This window comes from Myotis yumanensis, unplaced genomic scaffold, assembly GCF_028538775.1.
Source record: "Myotis yumanensis isolate MYYU_CA2020_CCGP unplaced genomic scaffold, mMyoYum1.0.hap1 SCAF_14, whole genome shotgun sequence".
Classification (NCBI taxonomy): Eukaryota; Metazoa; Chordata; class Mammalia; order Chiroptera; family Vespertilionidae; genus Myotis; species Myotis yumanensis.
Window position 1 is genome coordinate 2,387,983 of NW_027223765.1, and position 10,296 is coordinate 2,398,278.

A 10,296-nucleotide genomic window follows, 5' to 3' on the forward strand; every position below is an offset into this window, starting at 1 on the left:
TCTGTGAAGTAACAGGCAAACGTCAGCACACAGTGGGACTGCGGAGGGTCCCAGGTCAGGCCGCCAGACGAGGGCAAGTTTTCGCTTTCGCTGCTCTCCTACCTCCTTTTGGGTGCAGGGCCCTGAGTGTGAGGAGAGGGTCCCCCATCCCCACCTGCCCCCACCTGAGGCCAGGCCCTGCCCACCAGCTCATTGGCCACTATCCCCTACGCCACCAGCTGCCCCAGTGCACAGGATGCCCCCCCCCCCCCCCCCCCGGCCTCCTGTGGGCGGCAGTGAGCTGCCCAGTCATGTCCGGTGCCCCCGCACTCCCTGAACCTGCTCCCCAGGTGACTGGCCAGGGCTTCTCTGGCTATTGGCCTCCTCATCTCAAAAGATGAGCCCAGGAGTGGTCCAGGGCACCCACCCCCTGAAGTCTCCCCTTTTAACTGGCATCTCCTGTTGGCTCATCTCGGGCCTGGTGCTCCTCTGCCACCCCTGCCCTGGCAGCGGCCTCCCTCCCGCCTCATCCTCCCCGGGAACAAGAGGCTGAGAGGACAGAGCTGCCCTGCCCCCACCTCCCATGGGCCCCGGGCCGGGCCTGCTCAGCCACAGCAGGTCCCAGGGCCTTGGACGGCCCAGACGGAAAGCGCGTGATGATAAGATCAAGGGCAACAATCTGTGTACAGACTCAGAAGAGGCTCCACGAACGAAAGGAACAATTTTATTGCCATTATAGAAAAATCAGTGGAAGAGGAAGGACTACCAAACTGTGTGTGTTTTGTTTTTGTTATAATAATTATTTTATAAAGTCTTATCAGATGCGCATCTCTTTCTCTCAGGGGGCAGGCGGGCCCCTTCCTGGGAGGAAGCCAGGCCAGCGGAGCGGCAGCCAGGAGACCAGCTCTGAGGACACAGGGCTCTGCCCTGGGGGGCGGGGGTGGGGGGGCTGTCAGGCTCCGCTGGGCGCTGAAGCTTCGGCTCCATGTGCCTGTCCATTCGCCCACCTTGCGTACAGGGCTGGGGAGACGGGCGGACACATCCACAGACGGGGCGTCGGCGCCTGGGGTCTCAGGATGGGCCCTCCGCAGGGAGGAGCAGAGAAGCTGGGCGGAGCTGGGGTCTCAGAGCTCTCGGGGCTCAGGGCAGAGAGGCGGGGCTGGCCGACCCTGAGGCCAGCCCGAGGAGAATAAATAAATAAATACGTGTAACCGCGCGGCCCAGCCTGGCCTGCTCCCCACCAGGGGACGTCACTGTCCACCTCCGTTCCTCTGGCCGCCATCGTCCCTGAGAAAGTCGGGCTGGAAGGAGGGCCCGCCCCACCCTGCGAACTGAGAGCCCTGCAAAGTCTAAGACAAAGTCTGCAGAGTTCAGGGGGCTGCGCACAGAGTGAGCCAGGGCCTGACCCGCACACAAGGTGAGCCGGGGCCTGCCGGCTCCCTCTCTTCCGACACGTGGCTCGCCACCAGGAGCCACATGGGAGCTGGGGGCGCAACCTCCAAGTTGTGTGACACTCCCCCCGCTCCTCGCCCCCCAGCCTGGCTCCTGCGGGCTCTCCCAGGTCCAGCTGCCAGAAACACATGGGCACCGGGATGACCGGAGGAGGGACAGCGAGAGCCTGAGTCCAGCGGGGCCGCTGTCCCCTCCAGAGGTCGGGGTGAGGCGAGGGCGGCCGGGCGGGTCAGAGCTGGAAGGGGTACTGGCGGAGGTAGTCGGCCATGCGCCGGGGCAGCGGCAGGCAGTCCACGTCGGCCACCAGGCGGTGGATGGCCAGGCGGCACAGGTGCTGCAGGCTGGGCGCGCGGCCCCGGTGCACGAAGGGCTGCACCAGCTTCAGGTGCACAGCCGTGGCCGCGGGGGCGGGCAGCACGGGGTCCCCCGCTTCCTTGGGGACCGGCGGGGCCGGGGTGGGAGCCGGGTCCGGGCTGTCGCTTCGAGTGTCGGTAGCACAGGAGGCCACGTAGTGCTGCACAAGGCTGACCACGTCCGGGAAGGCCAGGATGCGCGGCCTGGACAGGCAGTTGGAGTCCAGGCGGAAGCTGGAGTCGGCGTACTCAATGCGCACGTTGGTGGGGCCGCGGGTGGTTTTGACGGACAGTGTGAACAGGTAGCTGGGGTGGGTGCTGTCCCGGACGAGGAACGTGCCCTCGGGCATCTTCTGCAGGTGTTGCCGGGCCTCGCTGGCCGTGATGGAGCCCCAGTACCAGCCTAGGCAAGCGGAGAGGGGCCGAGAGGTTGGTCACAGTGATCTGGGGGCACCAAACCAGGGCGGGACTCTGTCTCCCCTTTCATGCTTCCCTCGGGAGGGCTGTACCTCCCCCGCCAGACTCTCCTGGGCAGGGCTCTGCCTCTCCCGTTCCGCTTCCGTCAGTGCTAAGCTGCCCCTTTCAGCTGAGCCAGGGAAAAGCCTGCCCGCTCCGGACTCACCCGACTCCCGCAGGTAGGAGAAGGTCTTGGCAATGCACAGCAGGTCTTCCTCGGGGTCTAGCACCTTGGGCTCGCTCTCGGGCTGGGCAGGGGCCTCCTCTGCCACCTCCTCCGGGAAGGGCCCGGCAGGCAACGGCTGCATAACTGGCTCAGGCTGGGCCCACCGGGGACGCTGCCCGATCCGCTCCGGAGCCAGCAAAGGACAAGGTCTAGAAGGGAGGGGCGGGCAGTGAGTGGAGGCCCTGCGCTCTCCCCACCTCCAACGATCCCGTGCCCCAGGCTGGGCACACGACCCTGTCCGGTCCATCGCACTGTGACCCTGAGCTTCCCTTCTGCCCAGCCCTGGGCTCAATGAGTCTAGTACCCACTCCCACTATTATCACAAAATCCCCCGACTGCTTCCCCTGCACGTGGGTTCTCTGGAAAGACGTCCCCGCTCTCCTGCTTTCGTTGGACAGGAAGTCGTGCGCTCTCTCTGTGTGGCCCAATCAAAGCCACACGCCACTCCCTGTGCGCATTTCTAACTCCCAGTGGCCAGTTGGGTCCCCACCGCACTGACCGGATTCAGTGCATAGACCCCTCACAGTGGTGTCCTCCTGGCTGAGCCACGGGAGGGACCTAGGTCCACACTGGGCATCGTCCTCTCCTGCTCCCTGCTCCTCCCGGCTGAGGGTCCAGCGGGCAGTGGTCTCCAAGGCTCTGGCAAGTCCCGCCTCCCATCAACACGAGCTTCTGGCAGAGGGCAGGGTCGGCATGCCCCCTTCTGGTCCCACCCTGGCAGCCAGCCCCGCCAGGCCCTGCGATTCTACGCAACCCTTGCTCTTGGCTAGAACCGTTCCCGCACCTGCCACAAAGGGCCCTCGAGCCCAGGCCGATTCTCCGGCCACACCATACCCTCGGCTGGCCAGCGGGTCGCTGAGCTGGCCCCGATCTGAGCAGTAGCTCCCCTGGAGGGGAAGCCCGCCGAGCATGATGCCTGGCCTTCCCAGGAGTGAGGGGCACGGCCCTGGGTCCCGAGGAAGGGACAGCTGGTCCTCCCTCACTGCTCACAAACTGCACCCTTAGGCCTCAGCGCTGGGTCTGGTCCCCGGTTGGTCCAAGATAACGAAACCACGGCCCCGACCCTCGGGGAGAACTTATAACCGAGTCATAAAGCCCAGGGTGTCTGGGGGAGTCAGGATCTCCCTGTGCCTGAGCCGCGCCCGCCAGGCCACAGGAAGGAGTAGGGGAAGGCCCTGCAGGCAGAGGTGACAGCAGGGGAAGCGGTGCCAGATGCTGCCCGGGTGGCAGGAAGAGGGCAGGAGCCAGCCGCCGGCCGGCAGAGGAACATGTCCGACAATGAAGGTTAGAGGTGACCCTTCGGAAACTAACAAACAAGGGCCCCTAAGCACCCACGAGCAGAGGGAGCCACGCGGCCCTGCCACACCCCAGCCTGCCTGATACTTTCCACCCCCCTCTGGCTGCACCCTGGGGACCCGGGGTCCCACTCAGGGAGCCGGAGGCTGCGTTCCAAGGCCCTGGCTGGTGGCCTGCCCGCTGGGCCTCTGCGCTCAGCTCAGGCCCAGGAATCTTCCGGCACAGTGGGCGGCTAGCCAGCCAGGCTGGAGCCTCTGGGGGCGGCTGCGTCTAGACAACGTAGCAGCGCATGTGGGTGTGGGCACGGCTGTTGGGCCCACAAGTTTCTGGCGAGTGACTGTGTGTCTGCGGAGGGGTGTGTCCGGTGGCTGTGGCATCGGCATGGCGGGGGTGGTGGCCAGTGTGTTCCAGGTGTGGGCGGCCTATCCATGTGCCCGCTGTGGAGCCCACCCGGCCCGGGAGTCCCGCCTGGGGACACATGCCCATGGGGCAAACAGCCCTGAGGGGGGCCCCTCCAAAAAGCGGCAGCCCAAGCCCACAGTTGGGAATTCCTTCTCCCCAGGAGGCCGCTGGCTGTGGCTGTGTGTGTGTGTGTGTGTGTGTGTGTCTTCAAGTCTTGCTCCCACCTCTGGCCCTGAGTCAGCTGAAGCAAAGTGAAAGAGAGTGTGGGACCCTAGAACTGGGGGGAGCTGAGGAAGGCAGGGTTGGGGACGGCGAGGTGTCCAGGAGAGTCCCAGAATTCGGCGGTGGGGGGGGGGGGGAGGTACTGGAGACAAACAGGGGCAGTGGAGAAGCACATTCTTCCTGGCACCTCCAGGTTCCTCCTGGAAACAGGACCTCCCTCTCCGCTCCGGGCAAGGGCAAGGGCACGGCAGCCTGGCCCCACCGGGCACCCTGCCTCACCTGGCACCACCCAGTTCTGACACCAGCACCCCGGGGCCACCGGCTCGCCCCGCGGCTCTCTGAGCTGCCGTCAGTCTGGGGAGCGGCAGACCCCTGGCTGAGGGTGATGCTGAGGGTCTGGGGTTGGGAAGGAATGGCAGGAATGTGCCAGGAATGCTCCGCCCAGGCCAATGCTTCGCCCCTGCCGCCCCCGCAGTCTTTGGGAAACTTGGAGAAGGGAGACAGGATCCTAGCCTGGGCTGTGAGGAGGGGTGAAGCAGTTGTGGGGGAGCCCCAGACAGGACGAGGCCAAACCCTTCCTCCCAAGAGCTGCTGGTTGGCAGATGCCGGCTTGAGAGCCACGGATCTCAGGCTGCTGACCAAGAAAAGCCTACTGCTAGCCCGTGGCAGGAGCCGGCCGGCCGGACAGAGCGGGGCCGGCTGGCCCAAGTCCGCAGCAGGCCCAGGGCCGCAGGCTAGGAGCGCGCTCTGGGCCCAGGGGGGTCCGGGCGGGTGAGCCCCATCTGGGAGGATGTGCTGCCACGGGCGGTACCTGCTCCAGCCGGAACCCAGGCTAAGCACACCTGTGTGCCCCGTCGCCAGCCGACCCCGGCTCGCCTACAGTGGCGGTGGTGCGGTCACCCTCCCGTGTTGGCACTCCCCCCGTCCTCGCGCTCTCGGCCACCTCCAACCCACCAAGCCCCGCTCCCCGGCGGCTAGCACGCGGCCGGTGCTCTCCGGCGTCCCGGGCGCGCGAGGAGGCCGGGTGCGGGCGGAGCGCGGCGCCTACTCACCCCTGGACGCAGAGGACCATGTCCCGGCAGCGGCGGCGGCCGCCCGGAGCGGGGCTCGGCTGGAAGGAGGCGCGTGAGCGCGGAGCGAGCTCCCGGGCGGGCAACCGGGGCGCACGGGCGGCGGGAGCGGACTGGGCGGCGCCGGCGCGGGCGGGCCGGGAGGGCGCGGGGGGCGGGCCGGCGGGCGAGGCGGGGCGAGCCGCCTAATCTTTTGTCCTCCTCGCCCCAGCCCTTCCCGGAAGCGACGTCTTCCTAGAACCGCGGGCGGCGCAGCTGGGCCGCCGAGGGGCGCGGGCGGGCGGGGGCGCAGGCTCCGCGTCAGGGGCCGTGGGGCCTCCGCAGGAAACACCTTTGACAAATTTCCAAGAACTTTCCAGGAAAAGGAGGCGGGGCCCCGAGCGCCGACCTATCGTAGCGCAGGGGGCGGAGTCGAGTGACGGAGGCTGACGCGCTTTGCGGGCTTGAACTTGACCCGGAGACGAGCTGAGAAAGACCCGCTTTGGAGGAGGCCGGGGAGGGGCCGCGCCTAGCGACCCGAGCCGCCTTCCTTCGTGCGCTTCACTTCGCTGGGGACAGGCGCCTTGTTTCTTTGTAGATGGCGGGTGGGCGGGTCCCAGGCCTCCTGGGCCGTCCGCCTGGTGTGCAAGCGCCTCTTGGACCCCAGACTCTGTGTGTAGGGTGGTGTGGGGAGGTGAGTGACACGGGGTGGGTTTGGAGAGGGATATGGGGGCGGGGGGGGGGGAGAGGAAGGGTGCGGAGGGGGGGCCCAGATCCAAGCAGGTCCGCAGGGGTCAAGTCTGTGGCTGTCATAGCCGAACGGATCCGGGCAAGAACGTTCTCTGGGAAAGTCCAGGGAGAAGGAACACAGCCGAGCCTTTGGCACCTGCAAGGCCATCCAGTCTCCGCCCATGCTGGCCTCTGGCCCGCCCGCCAGCCAATCAGGGAAGAAGTGACGACCCACCTGGGGAGGCAGGCAGGGATGGCCAGCCCCCAGCCGACCACCCAGGACAGCCCGCTTGTGTCTCTGGGCGGGCGGGTCTCCAAAAGTGCGGAAGTGAGACCTGGAGCTGCACACCTCGGAGTTTAACCGAGGGAGGGGGATAAAGGTAGAGGGACGGAGCACGACACCTGATTCCGATTCCGTCCACATGGAGCTAAGTTTGATCCCCAACAGCTGGTAATGCCCCCATTTTGCAGACCAGAAGACCGAGCCCCAGGGAACACAATGCCTGGCTCGGCCGTAGCAGGGTGGGAGTTGGATCCCAACTCTGAATCCTGAGCTCACACGCCTACCTGTGACCTTCTCCACCTTTTCCCAGTTTGCTGGACTCACCAAGGAGCCTTTTGAAAGACCATAGGGCTGTGCACACCTCCTCCAAGCCCTTAGGCCAGAAGGAGGGTGAGAGAATTGGAGAAGTGGCAGGGTCCACCCCCCACCCTCCACCCCTCCGTCCAGTGTATGCCCCAGGTTCCCAGGAGAGAAGAGGAGCTCAGGTCATCCACTTCGATGCTGGGGCCCCTGGAGAGCCAGCAGGGGGCCCCTGGGTAAGATAGTCCTTCAGTGGGAACCGTCTACTATAAAGACAAAGGGACGTCCCAGCTGCTAAGCAGCAGAGCTAGGACTTGAAGCTCGGTTTCTACGGGGCCCAATCCCAAGCTCTCCACCCTGAGGCTCTATCCTTTCTCTCTCCAGTGGTTCTCAACCTGTGGGTCGCGACCCCTTTGGCGGTCAAACGACCCTTTCACAGGGGTCACCTCAGACCATCCTGCACATCAGATATTTACATGACGATTCATCACAGTAGCAACATCCCAGTTATGAAGTAGCAACGAAAATAATTTTATGGTTGGGTCACAACATGAGGAACTGTATTTAAAGGGCCAGAAGGTTGAGAACCACTGCAACTGGACCTACTTTACTGAACGCTTACTACGTGCCAGGCACTCACAGTCATTTCCACCTCATCTCATCTAACTACTACATGTTGTCCTCTCTTTTTAAAAAAATATATATTTTATTGTTTTTTTACAGAGAAGAAGGAAGAGGGACAGAGAGTTAGAAACATCGATGAGAGAGATCCATCAGCTGCCTCCTGCACGCCCCCTACTGGGGATGTGCCCGCAACCAAGGCACATGCCCTTGACCGGAATCGAACCCGGGACCCTTGAGTCCGCAGACCGACACTCTATCCACTGAGCCAAACCGGTTCGGCAAAAACAGGCACAGAGGGTTACCACGCGCCCTGGATCTCACAGCTAGCAGGTGGCGCCCAGGGTCCTGCCCCTCCCCACTTCCTCTCTCGGTGCCGGAAAGCGCCCCCTACAGAATCAGTGAGAGTGCAGACTGTGTGTAAGCTAAAGGTTTGCCCTCCGGCCACCCTTTGCACATTTGACAGCGCGACGCACCTCAGCCGGTGCTGTGCACAGTGTGTGCCCCTGCTTGCCCAGGTGCCGGCCTGCCCCAGGTGCCGTGGGTCCCTCTGGCCACCTCATTATCACCTCTCCTGGCCTGGCAGCTCCTGGAGGTCCCTACGGACTGCTGGTCCCACACTGCCACCCACTGGCCATTCCTCCCCTGGTTTCACTTGCAAATCCATACACAGATTGTCCCTTGGAGGGGACCCCCTCCCCGCCCCCCAGGGATGGGCCTCGCTCCAGGATCTCCCTGCCCCTCCCCACCCAGAGCGGTCACCAGATAGGTCACAACAGTGCACAGCAGTGCCTTCCTCAAAGTCGGGCTGGTTTGGTCTCTGTATTCTCACTAGGTACAGTCTCTCCTCTGCTGAAGGACAGTCCACGTGTGTGTGTGTGTGTGTGTGTGTACTGAGCTCTCCCGGGCACTCACTGGGCCCTGGTCACTGTAGGCTATTCCAAAGGCCTTAGTCCCATCCCCTGGGACATGCACATATCACGAGGTCTGTGTGGCAGAGTCTGCCCCCATGAGCCCACTCCTGCCCCAGCCCGGCCGTCCCCAATACTGAGTCCTCCCCTGTGTGCAGGTGGCTGTGGCAGACAGCTGCTGGAACAGGAGCAGCGAGAGGAGAAACTGTGTTCTGACTCCTGGGTTGTGGAGAGCAGCTCCAGCGTTTGGACAGGTTCAAGCCTGGAACTAATGAGAGGGCACATTCCTCTCGTGGCAAAACCACGTGCAAGTCCAAAGGCTACAGTTGTGAGCTTGACCTTATGGTCCGAACCTGTGGTCCCACGTGGCTGAGTGATATAAGCTGCGGGAGGTGCAACAAAGCTTATCAGGTGCATGTAGTTGAGTAGATTGACCCGAAACCTGCGAGAACATTGTAAACATCTTGACCACACCCTTACTTTGCCTCCTGGAATCTGGATATAAAATAAAGACTTGGCTTGTAGTCTATGGCGCTGTCTCTCCATCAGAGAGGAGCGTCTCACCCAGACCCAGCTTTATTCTCTTGTCTGTCTTTAATCCTTCGCCGCCCCCCTCAGGTTCACCCATGGCCGTGCCAGCTCGGCACACGGGGTTAAGTGCAAACATCTGTCTGTGTGGGACCCAAGTGAGGAGTGTGTGCTGTGTGAGCACTGGCATTGGTTATGGAGACGGCAGGGGAGCGGCACAGCCACGGCTGACTTTGTTTTTTTTATAATCAAGTATTACTTATGGAATTTAAAAGTTTAGCCCCAGCTGGTTTGGCTCAGTGGGTAGAGCATCGGCCTGTGGACTGAAGGGTCCCAGGTTTGATTCCAGTCAAGGGCACATGCCTGGGTGGTGGGCTCCACCCCCCCGTAGGGGGCGTGCAGGAGGCAGCCGATCAATGTTGTTCTTTCTCATTGATGTTTCTATCTCTTTCCCTCTCCCTTCCTCTATGAAATCAATAAAAATAAAAATAAAAACATTTAAAAGTTTAATGAAAAGGACACCAGTTTAAGAAAAATTATAAAAATGTTAGAGGAATTGTAATCTAATGAACTCCATTTTTATTTATTTTAAAATATATTGTTATTGATTTCATAGAGGAAGGGAGAGGGAGAGAGAGAGAAAGAGAGAGAAACATCAATGACGAGAGAGAATCATGGATCGGCTGTCTCCTGCACGCCACACACTGGGGATTGAGCCTGAAACCTGGGCATGTGCCCTGACTGGAAATCAAACTGTGACTTCCTGGTTCATAGGTCGATGCTCAACCCCTGAGCCACGCTGGCCGGGTATTAACTCCATTTGTAGAAAACAGGTTATCTCAGAGCATGCACTGAGATGCCCTGGGCTGGGAAGAGGACCCAGTCCCACCCTCAGCTGCCCAGTCCTTTGCGTGTGAGTGGGACTCTGCTCAGCCTCGGGTTCACCTGGCCCAAACCAGAGGGAGTGCCTTCTCCAGTTTCCAAGCAATGGAAGCTTCCAGATCTCAGGCTTCCTCCAAGGCTCTGAGAGCTCAGATCAGATTCTCAGACGGGGCTCAGGGACAGAGGTCTGGGTCCAGCTGAGCATAAATGTGTGTGAGACTGTGTGTTCTGTGTTTGTGCATGCTGGTGTGTCTGTGTGCATGTGTGTACACATGTGTGTATATGTGAGCTGTGTGAGAGTGTGTTTGTACATGTGGATGTGGGAGGGGTCAGGGAGTCACAAGAGGAGAGCCTAGTTTGAGGGTAAGAGCTGGGCCCTGGAGCTGTTCTTTGGGGTTGGGATGGGGGCTCTGACCTCTGGCAGGCCGCTTGGCCTCCTCTCAGGGTTTCTCTGTCTGCGTTTCTGCCGTGTAGGCTGTGTGGGGTGGGTACAGCCCTCGCTTTTCCAGTCCAGTGAGATCATTGGGTGCCCAGGTAGAGCACCCACCCAGCGTCTGCCCGGGAAGAACGGTTCAGCAGGTCAGTCGAGGCGGTCATCAGGCCTCCT

General features: G+C 62.2%; 1 protein-coding gene across 1 annotated transcript; it reads right to left on the minus strand.

Moving 5' to 3' along the window:
- Positions 1-681: 681 nt before the first annotated feature.
- Positions 682-5,542, minus strand: CISH (cytokine inducible SH2 containing protein). Its single transcript, XM_070391003.1, has 3 exons — positions 5,439-5,542; positions 2,407-2,615; positions 682-2,187 (listed from the first exon to the last, which is right to left on the minus strand). Exons 1-3 carry the CDS (start codon positions 5,456-5,458, stop codon positions 1,661-1,663), a joined length of 756 nt encoding a protein of 251 aa, XP_070247104.1. The 5' UTR covers positions 5,459-5,542; the 3' UTR covers positions 682-1,660.
- Positions 5,543-10,296: the final 4,754 nt, after the last annotated feature.

What these genes read in the sequence shown, in the direction of transcription:
- CISH (XM_070391003.1), bottom strand. Translation starts at nt 5,458, where the DNA reads ATGGTCCTCTGCGTCCAGGG. An exon ending in ATGGTCCTCTGCGTCCAGGG is followed by an intron (nt 2,616 to 5,438) that starts GTGAGTAGGCGC and finishes CCTCCCTTCTAG; the next exon opens with ACCTTGTCCTTTGCTGGCTC. An exon ending in CTCCTACCTGCGGGAGTCGG is followed by an intron (nt 2,188 to 2,406) that starts GTGAGTCCGGAG and finishes CCGCTTGCCTAG; the next exon opens with GCTGGTACTGGGGCTCCATC.